This window comes from Candoia aspera, chromosome 4 (assembly GCF_035149785.1).
Source record: "Candoia aspera isolate rCanAsp1 chromosome 4, rCanAsp1.hap2, whole genome shotgun sequence".
Classification (NCBI taxonomy): domain Eukaryota; kingdom Metazoa; phylum Chordata; class Lepidosauria; order Squamata; family Boidae; genus Candoia; species Candoia aspera.
In genome coordinates, this window is record NC_086156.1 from 25,725,374 (window position 1) to 25,747,607 (window position 22,234).

The 22,234-nt window shown below is 37.2% G+C and overlaps 1 protein-coding gene across 4 annotated transcripts in view; it reads left to right on the forward strand.

Annotated features, from left to right (window-relative positions):
* Positions 1–22,234, forward strand: part of DYNC1I1 (dynein cytoplasmic 1 intermediate chain 1) — a 194,489-nt gene that overhangs the window by 23,533 nt on the left and 148,722 nt on the right. For 2 of the 4 annotated variants that reach the window (XM_063303660.1, XM_063303661.1), the window contains exons 5-6: positions 9,136–9,195; positions 11,345–11,460. In XM_063303660.1, the coding sequence (XP_063159730.1) occupies positions 9,136–9,195; positions 11,345–11,460 (176 nt within the window). The remainder of the gene's footprint in view (positions 1–9,135; positions 9,196–11,344; positions 11,461–22,234) is intronic. The other 2 variants (XM_063303662.1, XM_063303663.1) reach the window with 1 other exon arrangement.

The window sequence follows — 22,234 nt, forward strand, 5'->3', positions numbered from 1 at the left end:
CCGACCTTCCGATCGACAGCTCAGCGTAAAAGTACTTCTTGAGTTAGGGCAGCTATAAAAATAAATGCAAAAAGGTACTCCTAGTAATCAAAAACTCTTATTAAACAAGTGTCATTGAATCAGTAATAGTTAATTACTATTTTGATTGGTCTTCAGGAAAAAATCATAGAATGTCTATAGTCCTTCTGAATATGTAATTATAGGTTCTAACACCTATAATTTCTATCTGAGAGATTAACATTCCCCCCCACCCCCAGTAATGTAGCATTAAATTTGTGAAACCCACAGTCTTCAGCTACTGTAAAACCATGTGCTCCCATATTTATTCCCAAGTAAGAGTACACTGGACATCAGATTAGAACTGTGCAATGTAGGCTTAAAGCAGTTGAGAGTAATCCCAACTGGACACTCAGCTAAATAAGATTGGACTGTACTGCTCTGTATCTTTGACCCAGGAAAGGGGAGATTAGTTTTGGATACCTGCTGTTTACACAAGTCAGAGACTTCAGTGCTAATGAGTCATTTTGCATGAGGAGTTTGTGGCATCATTAAGTGTGCTCATGTTGTCATTCCTCAAGGAAGGGCAGAATTCCATTCTCTATGCTGTTCTTCTCATTAACAAGTTTGTTATCCTATAGTTCAGAGAGAAGGGGTTTTCCTACTCCCTAAGGTGACATCTAGGGTACCTTAGCAACCAAAATTTCAGCTCTATCTTGTATTAATTAATGTAATATGTTCTTGTTACAAAGCTGTCGTAGTTAATGGCTCTACCATACTTACTAATATCGTCATGAAATCCTTCATTAGGCTGCTTTTCTTTTAGAAGTGGAAACATCTACTAGCCCCAAGGAAATCAGTGGTGTAATTTAGTCTTTCTATTTTATACCCATAGAGAAATATACATGAAAATGCTGCATGGAATAACAAAAGCCACATGGATTTTGTAGCAAGGTCCTGGAAGCCAGAACCTCAAAGGGATAGACGTTTGGGTAGCAGCTAACAAATATATTTTGCAAAAACTAGTTTTGCAAATTCGTATCATCTTCGAGTGTTCTGTTTTACATTTTTGTCCCTAACTTGTTAACTTACTACATATAAGGAAGGTTTTTTAAAAAGTAATTTGCATGCATGAGCATGAAAATATATGACACTCTCCTTGTAATTTGAATGGTAGAACAGAATTCTTCCATTTCAGCTGCTCATCTCTTTCTGGGTATACATTCATGATTTCTTTCCTTCATTGGGATTAAGGTTTATTATGCTTGGTAATGTTGTCAGGAAGTGATGAAGGTATTTTATGCCTTGTAGCTGAGCCCTGAAATTATTTAATTAATTATTTTCCCATCTTATCATGTCTTCTTTACCACACTTCAGTGCCAAGACTGCTGTTTCTGGTTGCTCCTTGAAGGCAAATGTGATGACTATTGGAATGCTATTGCATATTAATATTTCTTGACTAATTACTATAGCTTTAGAAATTATGTACATATAATTCACTCATTACCTGTACAAGCCCAGCCTAATTCTTAATAATGTTCTATACATATGGTGCCCTACAAGTGTCACATAGCTTTTTACATCTTGCAGTCTCATGAAATGCTGGTCTTTTGCTTCTAAAATCCTCAGTGAGGAATTCTGGCAGTTGAAGTCCAAGATCTGCAGTGCAGCAGTTTATAGAAGGGAGATGTTGAACAATATCACACTTGTCCGGTTATATTTTGTTTCCTAGTCAGGTTAGATTTTATTCAGGCTGTGAGCTAATATAATAAACAACATTGTATTGGGCAAAAATACCGAAAGTGCTCTTGAAATAATAGATGTTGATTTCCAAGAGGACCCATGGATCACCAACCTGGAAACTAGATTCACATATCACATTAATCTATGATTGCTTAACTACATCTTACTAAGCAAGCCTGAAGTTCATATAACATTTGAATTATTAATAATGGTTTATTATCTCAGTGGCTAGGTTCAACAACATGCTAAGCCAAAATCAGAGAAGCACGATTGTGCCTGAAGATGATGTGTGAAACCACCTTCTGAGTTCCCAAAGAATAGTTAACATGACCTGGATTTTTATTAGGAACCCTTTTCAGGTTATTTAGATTTAGGATTGAAGACATAATGATAACAAGCAAGTGTTCTGCCACACTTGTGCATGGGTGTGAAATGCCCTTTCCCATACCACTGACTACCTATAATTTGTTCCCAGGCTTCTGAAGCAATTTCAAAAATGGAAGAACTGGGCAAACTCTCATAATTAAAATTAGCCAGTTTGCTCGTTTCCAAAGTCATGGAAGCATCCTTAGTCATTTTTGCAACAATTATGTAACACAGCCATTTCTATTTATAAATGTGCATGTATGTGGGTCCTTTCCAGACCCATGGACTGCCTGTAGTATCGCTATAGATGTGGCTGTATCTCAGTCCCATCTATACACACCTATATCACACATGAAAGATCTGAGATGCGTATATCTAGTATTTCTGTGTAGAGCTGAAACAGTCTTTTGTCTAAAATTCTGGAAACCAGTTCCCAGTGATGATAGACAACATGGAGCTATATTAGAGATTGGCCAGCTATGGTTCTCCAAGTATTGGTGAATGGCAGTTCCAAGCTTCCCTCACCATGGATTTTACTGTCTAGGCAGTTAATAATTGGAGGATCATAGGTTACCTAATTTTGAGCTAAGTAACTAAATCTAAATAACTTAACTTCATAAGGAAGTTAAGTCACACATACCCCATCTGTTGTTTTATGTGGGCTGTGTTCTATGCATAACATCATGCTCCTGTCCGGGTTAACTGTATGTTTCTGGATGTGATTCAAAGTGTGAGTTACAATTTTTAAACTCCTAAATCAAAGACATTCCCTAACATTTGGCCATATAATGGAATATATGTGAGCTCTCATCCAAGATTACTAAAGTTGCCTACGCTTCCCTTAATTGTGTATAGTTAGGGATTCTGAAGGCCTGTTTGCTTCTGCATGATTTTTCTTACTTCCTGAGATCATCAAGCTCTGGCAATGGCAGGAAACAGAACTCTCTCAGACATAGTGTCCATCTCTGGATGCTCTTCCTAGACAGATTTATCACCTTCTTTGCTTCTTTCAGTTCACTTAAGATTTTCTTTTCCATAACATTTCCTTGTCATTTCCTATTTGGTATTCTTGTCTGAGTCAGTCTTGAAGTTCTGATTCTGTTGTTCATTTGGTTGTAAGTGTTCTGCTGATGTCTTGTGCAACGCACTTTGAGGGTTATCAGATGGAAAAATGGGATATATTCATGGAAATAGCAGCTAGCGCATTCCTCAGGCATCCAGAAATAGGCTGAATGCTGAAAATCAGTACTTTCAAGGGAAAAATCTGAGGTTTAAGCCCCTGGCAAGCCTTCAAGATGATCCTGTTCATTCAGTGACCTCAGTCGTTTTTTCCTCCTGGGGATTGTGTTCTCAAGCTCTTCCTCTAATCATGCTGTAATGCTATCCTCCCTAGGTGAATATTGTTTGTCACTTGGGGAACTTGTCGCATGTAAAGAGGATGGCACAAAGGAGTAATGAGTGCCTCAAGCAAGTGATGTGTATTTTTCTCTCTCTCTCATAAGTCATCCTGGATGTGCTGGTGTAAGTGGCCCCATGAGACTCACAACACTGGGCTCTGGCGCGGATTCAGAAACTCTTCATTAATGACCTTAGCAGCATTAGAGAAGTTACTGTCACTTGGTTTCAGTTTTATATGTAATTTTTGTAACATAATGGGCTAGGCGTAGAAAGTGTTTGGCAGAAGGCGTTTAAAAATTGGCATATATTTTGCCTTTCTTTACTCAAATGATAGAAAAGGCCAGAGTATGGGAGTTTCTGCCCACTGTAATTTTCCTTTTCTTTTCCATGGAAGTGTAAAATCTTCTTGAAAATCCTAAGCAGAATTTTACTGAATGGTTTATTTAATGTTGAAGACTTACCTTTTAATAATCTGTTTTTAGTAAGGCAAAGAATCTTAGAGGAGACTTTTGCTAGCTTACAAAAGGTTGCATTGTCCTTGAATAATTTTGAAGAGCCTTCCCTCAAAGCCTTATTTTTATTTTTTGTCATCCTCTTTTAATAGACTTAATATTGATTGTTTCATTTTGACGTGTTGAGTCTGTGATATGCCTTTGCTTGTTCTCTTCTTCAGTGTGATTAACTAGCATATTTGTTAGTTAATGATAATAATTTATTAAGTTTGTACAGATTAAGCCTCTCTATATTCAGTGAAAGTTTGTGAAGATTTACAGTCCTGATATGCTGCAGTTCTGCTACAGATTCTCAAAACATCCAGGGTCCAAAGGCGCTTGGAATTTCTATAATGCAAGTTCAGTTGAAATAAATGGGTCTGTTCTGCAGCATCTGTTTATTTCATTGAGAACCAATCTGTATCATGTAAATATGTTTTTATTGGTATTATCCAATAATATTAACTGGCAGTAGATTTAGGATCGTTTCTTTAAAAAAGAATTCATGCAACAATAAATAACTTGTTTACGCTAGTAATGATTGCTAGAAGAGATCTTGAAAAGAAGATTAATAAGAAATAATGTTCCATATTTGTAGGGAGCATATCATGCTTCTAGGTCTCCCAGAAAGCACCTGATGGATCATCATGAGAATCAGGATGAATTTTTGGTCCAGAATGTCTCTTATATTAAAAAAAAAATATCTGTTATGTCTTTTACAAAAGTAGTCACAGAGACTTCTTTTTTGTGCTTTTTACTGCCGATCGGAAGGTCGGCGGTTCGAAACCGTGCGGTGGGGTGAGCTCCCGTTGCTCGTCCCAGCTCCTGCTCACCTAGCAGTTTGAAAACATGCAAATGTGAGTAGATCAATAGGTACCGCTTCGGCGGGAAGGTAACGGTGTTCCGAGTCGTCATGCTGGCCACATGACCCGGAAGTGTCTATGACAACGCCGGCTCTAAGGCTTAGAAATGGAGATGAGCACCGCCCCCTAGAGTCGGACACGACTGGACTTTACGTCAAGGGAAACCTTTACCTTTACCTTTACCTCAAACATTAAAACATTTTAAAGTGAGTGATGCTCTGCCTATTGGGCCACCTTTAAAATGACCTGAAAATATGGTGATCATATTTCCTTGGAAAAAATAAAGGACAAACCTGAAAAAGAGGCAAATCTGAAAGAGGTTCATAAGGATGCATTTGTTATTGTTTATGTTTACAGCTTCGTTTTACAAAGGAAAATTCAAGAGTAAAACCAAGAAAAACTTTACAAAAATGCGTATTCTAATAAAAATATCTAAAATCAAACAGTATAGGTAAATTTATTCTAAAAAAATTCAATTTCCATATTTTTCACATGAATATGAAAGACTACATTAAATGGTACCATTTGTACGGTAAAAGTTAAATGACCAAAATAAAGGACAAAAGTGAGTTTGTGAAAAATAAATCTAAAAGACAGCTTTCTGAAATAAAGGACTATCCTTTATAATAAAGGATGTATGGTCACTGTACCTGAAAACTATTTCAATTACTGGGTAGATCAGGGATGGACAATCTGAATAGATTCCCAATTCCCCTTCCTCCACAATAACTGGAGCACTCTGAAACTGCATCACTGAAAAGTGGTGGCAATTTTTCATGTTTTTTTCCCTTAAAATCAGCAGTTAAATAGGTACATTAACCTCTGATAAGCTTTAGAAACTTTTTTTTAAACTAAAACAAGGAGATAAATTTCAGCACTACCTCTTCAAGTCATCCATTTCTGCCATGATCTGTGACAAATAAAAAGCATAATAAAAAGATACACAAAAGTTGTCTGCCTTAGGGTAGAGCAGTCACAACTAGCCTGAAGAATGTGATTGTTCAGAAGGCCTAGTATCTGGAGTAATGGACAGAGAAGACCAGAAAACTATATCAGAAATGGGTTGGAGTTTTGAAAACAGATACTAATTGGTAAGACATGTTTCAGTACACAATTATGGACAGCAATACTAAGTCCACTCCTTGGGGTGTGTATTTATCAAAGCTTTATGTTTAGGTGCTTCAGAAGCTGTTCCACAGTGTTCAGCTTCAAATTATATCCCAGTCTTCAAGGCCAGGGAGGTTTTTGAACAGTTAAAATCTAACAAAATGTAAGCATGGATCTGCTCAGAGTGAAATGTTCTTAAAAGGCCCCCCAAAAAGTCTAATATGACAAAGAAAGTACCATTTAAGAGTCTCTGGGGAGAAAATTCCACAGAGGAAGAGTTGCTACTGAAAATGTTCTTCCTCTAGTCTTCATACTGCATTTATGACAGGAACCAGAGAAGAGTTCCTAGCAACCCCCATGGACATGCTGATGGGGTGGGGATGGACATGCTGATATGTGTAAGGGTAATCCTCTGGGTAACCACTGTAAAGCAGAGGTGCCCCAATTATTGCCTAGGAACTGTGTGTGGGTCTGTCCCTTGAAGCCTTCTAAAGGTTGTAATTTTGAGAAAAATAAAAGAAAAAAACTCTATTTAAATACATGGAAAATAATTATAGTAATTGTATTAAAATTTAAATTAAATTTATTTTTTGTCATGGCTGTAAAGCATTGCCATCTTGTGAGATGTAAGAGATAGGCTCTCTTTGTAGCTGTACCTACCCTGTGGAACCACATCTCCACTGGAGTGCAGTGATCCGTTCCTTGGTGGCTTATTCCTGGTAGTTTTGTGTTGGTGATTGTCCTCAGTGCATAGCTATGTATCACAGTTGTTCTCTATTTTACTCTTCTATGGTGCTTTAATCCTAAAATGTAAGCCTCTTAGACCCTGGCAATTGAAGCAATATATAATTTGATAAAAATAAATAAGTTTTTTTAGTGTGACCCCAAGCTACTACTTATAGACCAAGTGTAACCTTTGGCCCCAAAATATTTCACTTTCCTGCCATAGAGAATCAAGTCCCAATGCCAGTTCAGTTGTGCTACCTGAATCCGAAAGAAAAGGCTACTGAAACAGCCAGAATGACCAAGACCTCCCAAATTTAAATTGTATAATTACCCTTTGAATCTTGATCACTATAATGGGAAGCTTTTATCAATCTTAATGGATATTCTTTGGGGAAAATAAGTGAAATACGTTATGAAATAGAGTTTAAAATGTCAGCTATTGGATTCCTTGATTCTGGAAAAAAAAATCTGTGTAATTTGCTCTCACAAAAATCCTTGTTTGAGATCCAGCCGGAAGTTACAATGTAAAAAAAAAGTTCTGAATTTACCCACAGGTTTTTCTTACAAAAGGTATCAAACCATCCCATTAAGAGCCCAATTCAACATACCATTATCATATCCACATTATTTAAATTTTGTCTGTTCCTTCTTCCATAGTCATCACAAATTTCCAGACTGGACTATTCATAGAATTATTTTTCACATTTTGTTCATAAGTACCCTGAAACAAGGTATATCCTCAGGTTTTACAATGAAATGAGCAATTGTTAGTATTTGATGGTACGCTGATACATCTGATATTCAATATCTGTTTGAAGATACAGTTGTCTTAGATCTGCTTCATAGAGCTGGCCTTAGCATTAGGCAGAGGGAGGTGGTACGAAGTAGAGATACAGAGAATGCTTGTCAGGTGCTGAAGGAGAGAACTATTGCATGAGCTGTCTGGCATCTCATAACCTAGTTTTTCACAGTGGACAATGCTGGTCTATTGTTAGCATTTAAGTAAGATAAAATTGTCACTCCTAGTTAGCTTTGTAAATGAAATGGTGTTGGGGATCTTGTCCTTTGTTTCTGGAAGCCCAGTGTCTTGGGCTGATCCTGCTCACATCTAAGGAGTGATTGGTTTTGACAGTGATACTGAAATGGCAGTATGTCAGCATTGTTATCCTAAACACAGTGAATGAATAACTGCCCCATGCTGAGGAACCATGATTGACATGTGTTTAAATGGTATTTACTGCATGTTTAAGGACAGTGCTACCAGTCACTTCATGGAGCATCAGTGGAACACTGGTATAACTTCAGTGAACACAGAATACTGTGTTTTCTTTGGCACAATGAAGTGATTTTCAGAATGCTTTGGTATGTTCTCACTTTACATCCTTGAAAAAGCCCAAAATGGGATGTGCCAAGTTGCATCCATGCTATAATTTGGAACCCTCATAAAGCCACCTTACTAAGTCAGCGTACTTTTTAAAAAAAAATCAGCTCTTGGGCAATTGATTACATGAAATAAAATCATGAGTGTTCTTAAAAGTGAAGTATCCATTACATTTTTAAAACTGTGTTGGTAATCAAGGATCTATAGTATTTACTACACAATGTTAGACCTGATCATATTATATACATTTGATTTCACAAGTAATAAACAACATGAATTGTGGTTGTCTAGAAACCTCCTTTGGTACATCAGCAGTGGCCTGGATATATTTGAAACCAAAGATACAAAGAACCAAGTGTAGGGATCAGTTTGCCTTCTGATCTTGGGAATTAGAATTCCAGGAGGAAGAAACACACTCACCCTTGTGCTTCCACTTCCCTCCCCCCTCTGTAGTACATGTTCAGTATTCTTAACTCATGGCTGACAGTGCTGATTATGCCTTAATTAGGATGTGCAAAGTGTCCCATGCATACAGTACCAAAGGTTGCATTCTGAGATTTCTTTGACCACCCCATGGGGAGTCCTTTATGTCTGTGGTACAGCCAATTAGCATGCAGCAACTGGTTTCTGCTTGCAGAATGCTCTTTCTGGAATAATCAAAGTGCATTGACACTCCAATGCATTTGTAGTGCTCACTCAGTTGCAAAGACTTCCTCTTGACTTTTATGTTGTTTGTAAAGCTAAAAACAGAGTGGGGAATCTGACCAAGTTTATTTTCTGTTGCAGTTGTTAATGAATTGTGGTCACTAAATAAACATCTGAAGCTCATTGCTGATGTAATATTTGTTAGCTTGACATAGAGTCTTTTTGAATTACCTGCTCTTGTCTGATAAGGAACACTGTGTGATCCTCCATGTGGTTTTCTATGGTATTTTTGGAGTTGCATTCTGTGCTTGTACAAGTGATGAAGTGACTTCTTTTCCTTCATCCTTTCAGTTAATTCTGTGTGTTCTTTCCTGCCCTCCCATTCCTTTGTGCTGTGCGGCTGATTAAACCTGGCTAGGACCCTGCAGTGGGACACAGACCCTTCAGTGCTCCAGCTTCAGTCTGACTCTGAACTTGGGTATATGTCCACTCTTGTTGTTTTGTGTTATAGTATGACTTCATTGCATGAACTGGCTTCCTAAATAGGCTTTTTTCTGTATCATTCTCTTTACTATTGTTGTTGTTGTTGTTGTTAATTATAATAATAATTTTATTTGACTCTACTCAACTTTCCACATCGTTTGTTCAGTTTTGAAAATTTGGGAGGTGCCATATTTTGCTAAGAAAATTTTGGTAACACCCTCTGAAATGGTCACTTCTGAGCCAGCCTAAATTTATTCAGATGTGGGAGTTGTGTTGTGTACTTTCACAGAACGCTGGGGGTTGTAGACTTCTTTTCATTTCACTGGAGATGGAATGTTGAAGCAGCATGTTTGTGGAAACTATGACATGCATGTGGATATAGCCTAACAACCTGTATTTCTCTACTGTAATGTAATCAGCATGCCAAATATGTTCCCTACTATGCTTTTGTCTTCATTGCAAGCAACGTTCTATTAACATCAATGTCTTTTTCTTTTCTCATTATACAATGTGATTTGTATGATAATTTTGAAAGTTACAGCCAATAAATAATGAAAGTAATTTGTATATTGGCTTCTTTAGTTCTTCAATGTCATACATTAATATAATACTTCTGCCCTGATCGTTTTTAACTTTAAAAGGCTGGCATGTTGTGGAGCAAGTCAGCGGCCCCTAGCATCATCCACAAGAAAGTCTTTGGATACTACTTCAGCCACATAAGCATTTGTAGAAAAAACAAAACAAAACGTACAGCTGCAAGTCAAAGCTTTGTTTGGAAGTATTTCTGTTTGTCCAGCAAAAGACAAACAAAAGAAAAAAGGGGAGGAAGAGGGCTCATGATAGGCAAATGGAGCAGTTTGGAATAATCCCAGCAGTTTGGCTTCTGATAAATAGGCATTTTGTGACCCCTACCCACCCAATCACCCACCCACCCACCCACCCACCCATAGGCATCCGCTACAAATTGCAGTGACAGAACATGTTGTGCAACTGTGTAAGTCACAGGGTTTGTGTCTTGATGTCTCAATACTTGTTTCATCACTTGCCCCACCCTCCAGTTGCCTATGCTTATCCCTGCCATTTTATGAAAATATTCATGACATCTTCCAAAGCTTTGCCTGCTCTAACATACATAAATATATATTATTTCTGGCGTAAAGAGAGTATAAATGAAATGTTAATTTAGAAGGAACTCCATTTGATTTTCGGGAGCTTAGTTCTGAATGCATAGGCTATAAGAAAGGTATGACAAGGTACCCTGACTAGCAATTGAAGAACTCTACAGTGCTTTTAGTTATACTCTTAAAAAGGCAAGCATTGGTCTATTTGCATTCTACTGAAAGAAATCTAGGAGTGCTTAAGGATTCATATATTGTACATCATAATAATAAACAGTGAGTTTGATGTTTTAGAGCAGTGGTAGGTAAGTGGTAGGCAGCCTGTGGTACTCTAAATGTTACTTTCAGTGCCCCTCACCAGTGGTCTGGTGTTCAGGGATCCTTTTTTTAAAAAATTGAACTTTATTAAATTTTCAAGATAAAAAGATAAAAGCTAATAAAGAATAAAGTAAAATAGAAGAACAAAGCGGAAAAGAAGAGAAAAAGTAAAGTCAAAGGTGCAGAAAAAGAAAAAGAGAAAAAAAATATAGAAAAAGAATGACTCCTGACTTTCTTTGCTACAGATAATAAGTATACATTTACATAAAGCTCTTACTCTAAGCTTACAACATAGCTTTCATTAATTTGATTGTTCAATATTGGTGTCCAGGGATCCTGAGAATTATTGTTGGGCAACATATGAGTGTCACAGGTTTCTTATCCCTCCTATAATACTGTATGGTGGTACTTTATTCAAACTAGTAGATAAAAAGCCATACAAGTAATTTGGAGAAACAAGTATGCTTTTTTTTTTTGAGGCTGTGTTGTCACTATTCTGTTCATGGAACCTTTTGCTAGATGCAAACATTCCAAAGCAACCCAAAATGCAAACTTTTCCTCCCTGGTTTGCATGAATCTCTTGCCTTCTTAAATAAGATAAAAATCAAGAGAGTCAAGGGAAAAACAGCCTCATCCTGGGACAGCTGAGCCCCATGGGGTTTGGGGAAGCTTGTTTCAGTCCCCAAATACTGTGTGTTTTTGTTCTAGCCGCCGTTTACACAAGCTTGGCATCTCCAAGATCACCCAGGTGGACTTCTTGCCTCGGGAAGTGGTGTCCTATTCCAAGGAGACTCAGACACCGCTGGATACTCATCGCTCTGAAGGTAAATCAGCTCTAATTTCTTATACTTGTAAGAGGAATTTTGTTTCAGCAAGTTTTTTAGATATGAGAATAATTGATACTTTGATCTTAATTCATATTCTTTATGAGGAATCCCAAGTCAACTTTTGATGGCTTCTTTTAAAAGCAATCTTTCTCATAGTTGTTTGATTAATGTTGGTTGCTGGCTTGTTTCTGATAGAACCAAGTTTTAATTATCACCTTTCAAGCTCAGCTAGGGAACTTTTCCCCTTTAGATTTTTTTAGATGACAAACCCCATCGCACCTGACCATTGACTGTGTTTGCTGTTGGCCTGCCTCTGTTTTAAACCTTTAAATTACTTGAGCCCCAAGTAATTAAAAAACAGCCCAAACTGCTCCTTACATTCCTCCTCTTTGTTCAACTTTGTTCAACTTGTGGTTGAAGGGCCATGACACACATAGCAGGGCTTTTTTGATGCAGACATTTTAGGAATATAGGAATTTGGATGCAGCCTGGTTACCTCAGAAGGCCTTCTGGTAGAAGAAATCCTTTTCTCATGATATTCAGTTGGTTTTCCTTCCTTTCTACATTCTCTTTTGTCTGCAGAGATTTTAACAAGTGCTGCTTCTGCTGATTTTTGGAATTTTGAGGGAGTGTTTTGATGTTGATATTTTCTGATGGTGGAACATACTTTGTGAATCTGATTTTATTGCCAAGCTGCTTTTTGATGAAGAACAAATTAGATATAACCTTTAAAATAAATTCAGTTTCTGGGACATCTGCCTACGTGTACTAGATTTCTTTTCTATTATGTCCATGACCCCTTTGGCAGTCCTCCATTTAGATTACGAAAAAGCAGTCATTGTTTCTAGATTTAATGATGCTTCGTTTCAGAAGGTGTCCGGGCTCATCATGGAAAATGTCAACTTGGGGAAAGCTGTACTAAATATTTACTACCTAAGTTTGGTGCCTGGCAGAGGTTCCAGAATGTTCAAAAGCATTGTTTCTTCTTCAAAAGTGGGTATTGATGGAATGAGTGTATCATTCTTCTTTGATTAGAGAAAAGACACTATCTACATTTATTGGAGATTGGAAACCTCTTGTGGACTTTTTGTGAAGAAATGAAAAAAATGAACTTGTGATTTATGGTTTTGATGATTAGACAGGATAGATTATAGAAAGTAGACTATTATGATGTAACTTTAGAGAGAGAGGTTAAAATATAATTGTACTTATAACTGCTGTGAAGAATATCAGAAGCCACTGCTTATATCTTTTTTCTTTACTTTCTGTTTTTCTTTAACTTTTTTCTTTTCCTGCACTTTTTTGCTTTCTCTTTGCTTTATTTTTCTCTTTTCTTCTTTACTTTGTATTAGTTTGTATTAGTTTTTATCTTATTTTTAAAAAGCTTTAATAAAAATTATATATACAGTGTGTGTGTGTGTGTCATTAGCCAGCTATGATAATCTGAATTCAACATAAAGCTGTTGTTTAATGTTGTTAACAATTCCACTGTGGAATTTAACTGTACAAGACTGCTCAAAACTGGAAGCAACTTTTCTGACTAACAAGCCTTTTATTTAAAGGCATTCATTCTATAGACTAACACAGCTCTTCTCCTACAATGTCTGCAAGACTGCTTGTGGATTTTTAAAAAAGGTGAAAATTCTGTTATTTTACAAGAGAAATAATTCTTTATCAATGGCAAAAGCATATTCTTCTCTTTCAAACATTGAGGTTTTTAAAGGGAATTTTATTATATACTTCAGAAATTTACAAAGGGTACCCTCTAGTGGTTCAATTAAAACTGACATGGGGGAAAATAGAAAAATAGTTTGCAAATTGATGGCGGTACCAAATATGAACATAGGACTGATTTATCTATGTGGAAGGAACTTAAAAAATATGTGTGAACAGTCTAGAACTTTCCTCTTACTGTATTTATTCTTCTTATACATGGATTTTTTGTCCTGCTGTGTTCCCAGAACAAAAGTAAGTCTTTGTCAATGAAAAGTGATAGGGAGCAAGTTGCAGATGCTGAGTGCAATATTGTTAAAACTGGATCATTGTTTCAGCCCAGGGTGTTTTCTGCTGCTATTGTCACATTAAAGTTGGTCAAATGCTTAAATTGATACACACAGTGAAGCTGAATGTGTTTCCTTCAGACTTGGTTTCATACATCTCCTTAAGTCATAACCAGGTTTGGGGATTGTTGTGGCTTATAAGGATGTGTGAAAACAGTTTTTCTGATTTGTAAACCATGATTTACAATTCAATATTATGAATGAACTGGACCATTGTGGCTTATCCAAGAAAGGATTACTCTAAAACCGTGGCTTAGTTTGATATGCAAATATAGCTGGATTATACTGTATATTCAGTGTAACTAATTTGTATACAAATCTTACAAAAGAAATAGTAGGAATATCATGATGAGGATATGAGCGCTGCACAACAGTTAAGCAAATAAAAATGTTTATAGCCAAGAAGATGCTAGATTTAATTTTTGTTTGTTTTCAGTCTTCAGCAATAGAGCTTTTAGTATTTTGTTTTTCATAATACCTTTGGAGCCTGTTGGGCACCAGAGACATTTTTCATAATAAAAATTATGCTGGAGGTTTCACTTTCCTTTATAGTGTTTAGTTTTACATTTAATTAATATATAAACAGATGCAATACCAGTTCAAGATGTCACCTCCCACCAATGTGAATATTTGCATTTTTAGAATGATTTGGAAGAAGGATGGTATTGGTGACCTCTAAGCTTTGGTGCCCTAGGCCAGTGCCTGCTTGGTGTTAGCTTAAAGCTGGTCCTGAACAGATGGATCAGGAAGCCTGGGAGGTATCAAGGGCCTTCGGGAATGTTGGTAATTGCAGGCAGCATCTTGGATACCTCAGTAATAATAATTAACAATTGTCTTGTACTCAGGACAAAGAGGAATTTCCTCTAACTTTTGCTAGTTAGCTACAATGGCAGGGGAAGGCCTTTTGAAGGACTGCAAAGGGAAACAGGGCCAGTTCTCAGTTCTAGTGGTTTAGTAGGAATAGAGGCAACCATCTTCTTGCCTAGATGATAAGCAGTAAGGAACAGAATTCCTTGGCCAACTGAATTTTGTAAATAAAGCAAAGAGTGACTGCCACTGTTCTTTGCAAAAAAAGAATTCTGAGATTTCAATTTGCCCATGGCACTCCAGGGGAATTCTTTGTATAATAGGATCTTTGGTTTAAGGATCTGTCATGTGGCACAGTCTAATGTACGCCACTCATAGTCACTTGTCTGTGATGGGAGGGCTATATAAATTGAATGAATGAGTAAATAAATAATTAATAAAGATGTTGGACCTAGGAGACTCAGGTTCGTGTTTTTGCTTGACCACAGTGCTCATTGGATGCTTTTGAGCCATTCATTCTCTTTAAGTTCAGCCTAATTCACAGATTTATTATGGGGAGAAAGTTAGGAAAGGCCCCTTTATACAGTACCTGAAGCTCTCAGACAGAAACAGTAAGTTCCAAGATCTTTCATCTAGTACATATGCCTTGGTAGGTCCTACTTCGTGTTCTAATAGAGAATTGTGATCTGTCCTCCTTACTCCTACAGAACTCTGTCATTGCATCCTGAGGGGAACTGATTCATAGTTTGTTCATCAATCTAAATATTAAGCAAGGCTTTCCAATTCAGTGCATTAAAACAAATGAGCTACTGGCATGCCTGGTGACAACTAGCCCCAAATGAAAGCTGTTGGTTTTGACCTCAGAGTCTTCTAACTGGCTGCAAGTCATTGGCTCCATGCCTTTTCTCTCATCCTCCTGTCCTGACATTTCAAAGCAGCACTGTGTTGTGCACTTGGAGATGACCCCTGTATGTAAATATAACCCCAGTTGATAAAAATAAAGGAAAAGAAGGAAAAGAAAAGCATTTTTAACCGAGAAAAGTCCTACAGCTCAACATATCTAACTCTTCAAAGTTCACTTGTCAAAATTTTTTCTTCCACTGACCTAAGTGTGATAATGCAGGTGTTTTTCAACATGCTACACAGATGTGTTAATAGCTGCAAGCAGATTTATTCAACTTTGTGAAAACCGAAAAGTGACTTTTATATTAGAATGCTGCTTGATTCAAGAATAATGTTTAGTATGCCATTTTTCATATAGTCTTATAATGTGATTTGTAATGTAAATTTTACTGTTCTGGCTTTTGTCTGAATATTCTTATTTCCACTACTAGTATAAACTGCCCTTGAAATTGACAGAATCATATAAAAGGGGGATAAACAAACCCAAATTAAATCAGAAGTAAATAATGATTGTGATCCTAAGTCTGTAAGTGTGTAAGACAGCTTACACACTTACAGTGGCTAGTTATAAACAGAAACACTGTCTGGATGAGGCCAAAGGCCAGTCTAGTTTAGCATTCCCGTAATGGCTATCCTGAAGCATACAGAAGCCCAAGAAGAACATATTTTTAATTATTGCAGGAAATGTTGGACCATAATGACTAATTCCATTGATAGCATCACTTTCTAGCAACCCATAGGCTTCAGGGGAGGGGGGAAGGAGGGACAAAACTGTGTCATAACACAAACTCTGTTCATATACTTGTGATGCAAACTGAGCTTGTGTCACCACATAATGATACATGTTTTGTCATTTTAGCTTCATCATAAGTAGGAATGCATTTGCGGCAATCTGTTTAATCCCTTTTTAAAACTATTCAGATTTGTAGCCATCACTGCATGTTGTGGTAATGAATTACAGCTTATGTGGGCACAGATGAACAAATGCTTTCTTTTATTTGTGCTGCACCAAACAAATTCATGGATTCTAAAGTTATGAGAGAGGGAGTCATTAGTCACTATATCTACAACTAGCAGTGGACAACATATGAACCTCTAGATGTTGCAGAACTACAGGTAGTCCTTGGTTAATGATGGTAATTGGGACTGGAATTTCTGTTGCTAAGTGCTGCTATTGTTAACTGAATCCCACCAGTCATTAGGCGAAGACCCATCCTGGTCCAAGCCATTCCTGGCTTGGTCCCTCCCAGCCCCGAGCCTTGGTAAGGTAGGGGACTGCCTCCTCTGCCTCCTCTTGGACTCCCCCATCCGCCTATCTCCCCCCATCTCTGCCCTTTGGCCACCCTGCACAGTGGCACTCTTTGGTAACAGTGGCGCTGGGGCCAAAGTAGAGGCCTGGGGGCAGCGGCGGCCAGCGGAGACTGCTAAAGGCCCTGGGCCTCTACTTCAGCCCCAGTGCTGCTGGTGCTGCCAAGGGGTGCCACCTCAACCTCCGTGCTCCGGCCAGCCACCAGGGCCCAGCTGCCCCTACTGCCCTGCATTTCGCAGGCCCTGCTGCTCCAGCTGACTTGCAGTCTTCTTCCCGCTGCCACCTGGCCTGGCCTATGTGAGGCAGCTGCTGGCTGTGCCAGGCCTTCTTCCTGAGGCCACATACTTCTCCAAATGGAGTGTAGCCTTCCCACGATGCTTCAGACAGCTTCTGAGGCCTTCTGAAGCATTGCAAGAACAGTGCATGCAATTTGGAGATTGGTGCACGTTGGGCTGCTAAGTTCTGGAGCTGCTAAATTCTAGTGACTTGATACAGTAGTTTCATTACATTAGTTCACTGACAGAAATGCTGGATCTGGAACTGTCTAGAGTAAAAGCAGAGAATCCCTTTCACACACATTCATAATCATATGAATGAAACACTAGATATCTATTTTGAAATTAAAGGTTTTGACAATTCATTTTTAACAAGAACATAAAGTATATTTAAGCTAAGCATCCTTTCAGTAATATTTTATAAGACTGATATCACATTATTTTAGTATCATGTAAACGTATGACAAAGAAAACCAATTCATTGTTATATACATGGTCTAAAAATGGGTTTATCTAATACATTTTAATTTGATTATTCCAGTAGTGGCCTATTATGTTGTATATGTCATTTACACAATCATTTTTGACAGATAAAAGTGCACTGAATGATTGATTCTCCTGTCTTATTCTTCTGTGGTTAAAATTTCCTTGTGAAATCACCCACATGTGGCTGACCTTACATGTCTAAACCTATAATCTTATTCACATTCACTTGGCAGGAAGCCATTGTGAACTCAGTAGAATTTGCTTCTGAATGAACACATGTAGAATCAGACTGTAAACTGCTTTTTAGAAGTACACCACTTTTAATGATCATCCTCTGATGTGGATCTAGATAGTTGTTAATAATGGTACACGACAGTCATTTTCCTCCTCATTAAATCACATAGTTACATGCAGTCATGTAATTTTAGAGTTTTATGGATTTATGTTAAGTCTTGGACATTTTTATCAGTGAAGTTTTCCTCTCATTGTTCACTGTTTTCACGAAACGGATCATCATTTTACTCAACCAGAAATATACAATCTGAGAATTTATGATTGTCTTGTGTTCATAGAAAATTTTGATACAGCTTTCAGAAACCTCATTTGCTTCCCACCCATACATAAAGGTTTGTTCCCAAAGATATAAGCTTTATTTAATGTTTTTCATTTGAAAATGGATATCTATTTATTTTTAATTTGTCATTAAATACTTGAAAATAAATGGGCAGTCCTAATGAGATGATACCTGAAAGGCACCATCCTTGTAAGGAAATGCATAATGTGAAAGATAACCCTCAATGCCTCTTTGACTTGGAGTACAGGCCCTAAGTAATTATAGTTAGTTATATATTTCTGTTTAATAGAAAAAAAAATAGTCCTCTGCATCCTGATTAGTTATGTCAGCTGAAAAACTATGTTTTAGTAATTCGTTTTATCAATCTGCTAAATAAGGAACTGGAAGGAGACTGGCTACATCTTGCAATAATTTTATAAGTATTACTGATAGTCCTCGCTTAATGACCATTCATTTAGTGACTGTTAGAAGTTACGATGGTGCTGAAAAAAGCGACTTATGACCGGTCTTCGCACTTAAGACAGTCACAGGAACCTGCAGTCATGTGATCACCATTTGCGACCTTCCCAGGTGATTTCCCACAAGCAAAGTCAATAGAAAGCCAGCAGTAGGTCATAAGTCATGGTCATGTGATGTCTCGCTTAACAACTGTGGCAAAAAAGATTGTACAATCAGGTGCAGTCACATGATGCCTCACTTAACAACCGTACTGCTTAATGATGAATTTTCCAGTCCCTATTGTGGTCATAAGTTGAGTACTACCTGTATGCAGTAAGCATGATACAGTAATTCTTGAACTTCCCTAAGTGTCTTCATATAGTCTAAGCCATTTACATTGCTATTAGTTTTGACAAAATGGATTGGACCCTAGACATTATTGAATAGTTTTGTCTGCCAAAAGGGAGAGAATTTTTAATGAATTTAATTAAAACTTTGTATAGTTCCTGGAGTGAAACTCAGCTGTCTTGAATGAAGGAGAATTTCATTAATGCATACTGATGTGTTTTATATGAGATATGTTTCAACTTCTTGCCCAGTAGCTTCAGGTTGTTTTCCATGCTTATTATAGCAGTATTGATTGATTATAACAGTAACATTTTCTTTTTTTAATAAGTGGAGTATAAATCAGTGTGTTAAATTATCAACAGCAGTTATTTTGAGGGCAAATGGAGCAGTCATCTGTGATTCATCTTTCAGCTTTCAAGTTCAAATAGCATTTTAGAGATGATTATGGAATTTGTTTCAAATAGGTTTGACAGTCTTATGTTTCCAAAATGGTTAATGGGGTAGAATCTGTGAAGAAATTCCAGAGGGGTATTGTCAGAGTTTTTACCAGAGAAGATGAATTTGGCTTAATTTTTATCAGCTAGTCTTGTTTATTTAGTTGCAGAGTAGTATAATCATAATTTAGATATTATAGGATTGAAAGAAGCTGCAGATCTCCAGAACACCTAGTAGAACTATCATTATCTTATAAAAAGAATAATTAATAAAGAAGTATTTGGCTAAATATATGTGTGTGAACATGTTTTCAATGTTGGCAAACTGTATGATGGAAAAAAAAAAAAACATTCAGTTCTGCTTGCTGCCTCCTGGAAAGTACAGGTAGTCCTTGCTTAACAACCATAATTGGGACCAGAATTTTGGTTGCTAAGTGAAGTGATCATTAAGTGAATCTGACCTGATTTTATGACCTTTTTTGCAGCGACTGTTAAGCGAATCACAGCGGGCATTAAGAGAACCACATGCTTGTTAAGGAAATCACACGGTTCTCCATTAATTTTGCTTGCCAGAAGCCGGCCAGGAAGGTTGAGCATGGCAATCATGTGACCATGGGAAGCTGCGATGGTCACAAATGCAAACCGGTTGCCAAGCGCCCAAATTGTGATCATGTGACCCTGGGATGCTGCGATGGTCATAAGCGTGAGGATCGATTGTAAGTCGGTTTTTCCAGCACTGTTATAAGTCTGAACCATCACTAAACAAATGGTTGTTAAGTGAGGACTACCTGTAAACAGTGAAATATGAAAGATTTTAAAAATCTTTTAAAATACTATGTTTTATATTGTTATGGGTCCCACAGAACTGAAAGTTTGGCAAGTTTCTAGACAGCCATCTAATGAAGACATATTTGAAAGTAAATTCCATTACACTTAATGAGACTTAAGTATAGGTAGAAACCTATATTGGAGTATCCTGCAAGTGAAAGACCTCAGAAACTCTTTGGATAATATGGTGTGTCTGCTTAGGTAGAGACAGCAGAGGGAGAAAAATGAAACCAGAAGAAAAACACAATAGTACTGTTCTTTTCATTCTTAATGGGTGGCACCAACTGTCTAATTAATGAAGAAAACCCAACAAAGCTGAAATGTACAATCGAGTCTAATTTACACTGAGTTTTATTAGCTAGTGAAACATATATGGCAAAGGAAGCGAAAGTTGAAAGTGTTGGTTTGCTTTATTAAGATGTGAAAAATAGTTTAAGTAGGACTACAGGGTTGTTTGAACTACATTCCTTGTTTGAAACAAAAAGATTTTATGGAACTGTATTAACAAGACTAATTGGCTGAATGGCAGTAGCTATCAAGGCTTTAAATTGCCAGTGGGATTTCCAGTCTTCTCCCCTGGTTCTGTCCCCCTATTTTCCCACCAATTTCCAGCTGTGTCTGTGAAGCTGAAAATTGAATCTCTTGAGCAGCTGTTACCATTATGATTGTTTTGATGGTGTTTGCATCACTGTAGAATACTCCTCCATGTTAAATAGTGACAATAGTTATATGACTGTATTTTTCAAGGATTTATTTGAAGGATTTATAGTATTCAATATCACTCTATATACAGTATATTTAGTTTTATTGTAGGCAGATGGCTAGATGAAAAGATAGCTATATAATTTGTGCTTTCCCTCATTCATCTTTTAAATTTTGTTCTTAAAACCTTAGTTTGTGTCATTGTAGAGTTGGTCAGAACTGAGTATGTTGCATCACAATTTTTCCCCAGTTTCAGAGACTGAAAAGAAGGGTTGATTTTGCTCCATATTTTTCCCCCCTTAAATAAGCAACCGGCAGTTGATGAGTGGATTTTGAGCAAGAAAATTATCCAGGAGGCCACTGTTCTTCACTGTTCTGCAGTGCCCATCCCTTTAGAGGTGAGGAACTCTTTACTGAAAATGCAAAGCAGCTCAAGAAATGGTGATAATCATGAATTTCTAGAATGATGCCTATGAGAATGTACATTGTGAGTTGATCTCTCATCTCTGATTTCCAAGATGTAGGAAATCTATATGTTACATAAAGAAGCTCATTCAGGAAATGGGTGTTGAATAATGGTATGAGAACCAAGTGATATTTCAGAGTAGAAAAGTCCAGTCCATAGCTGAGTTTGTAACAAGATCCTCTAATTGCTTTCTGGGACTGTCAAAATATTTTAGAGTTAATTTACTGACTTTTTAATACAAATTAGAAAAGCAGTATCAACTCTGGATATTGGCATGGAAAGTAGGACAGAGAGCTACTTTGAGCTAGACATATAGAGTACAGAAGAATTATGTGGATGATGAAAGTGATCTACTAGTTATTTTTATAAAAAGTAATATGGTTGAAAGATCAGTCAGAATGTGGCTGTCCTTTTGGATTCAAGTTAGAGATCTTGTTTCGAAATCAGAAGAATCTGCGCATTAGATGATGGCATTCAGTGAGGCTTAAAAAAAAATGATGTTTACTGGTGCTTTCTTCTACCAGTTCTTTCTTCAACAAGTTCTACATAGCCCCAAGTTGACATCATTCTTTTGTTAAGAAAAAATTGCGTTAATGTATTAGAATACTTGTTGTGGTCCTTACTGATTTTATTTTATTTGGTTTTTTTAAACCATTCAGTTGTGTCTGATTCTCGGTGACTGCCTGGACAAGTCCCTGCAGTTTTCTTGGCAAGATTTTCAGAAGTGGTTTGCCATTGCCTCCTTCCTCGGGCTGAGAGAGAGTGACTTGCCAAAAGTCACCCAATTGGCTTTCGTGCCTAAGGCAAGACTAGAACTCACAGTCTCCTGGTTTCTAGCCTGATGCCTTAACCACTAGACCAAACTGGTTCTCACTGATTTTATTAAAGTATTAAAAATACTTTATTCTGTGTTTGTTTTTTTTAAAAAGGTGCCTAGTTCCTTAGCATCATAGCTTTCATGAATTTCATTGGATTCCAAGGCAAAAAAGTGCTTTGGCCCTTGTGTAGGTGTTCATGTAGCACTGGTTGGCAACTCTTTAAAGCAGCTGCATCTTTTCCTGGGATTGTGCAGCTGCAGCATGAGTCCTTAAAAAAAAATTTTTTTTCCTAATTGAGTTGTAGAGAGTGCCGTGAGTGCCCT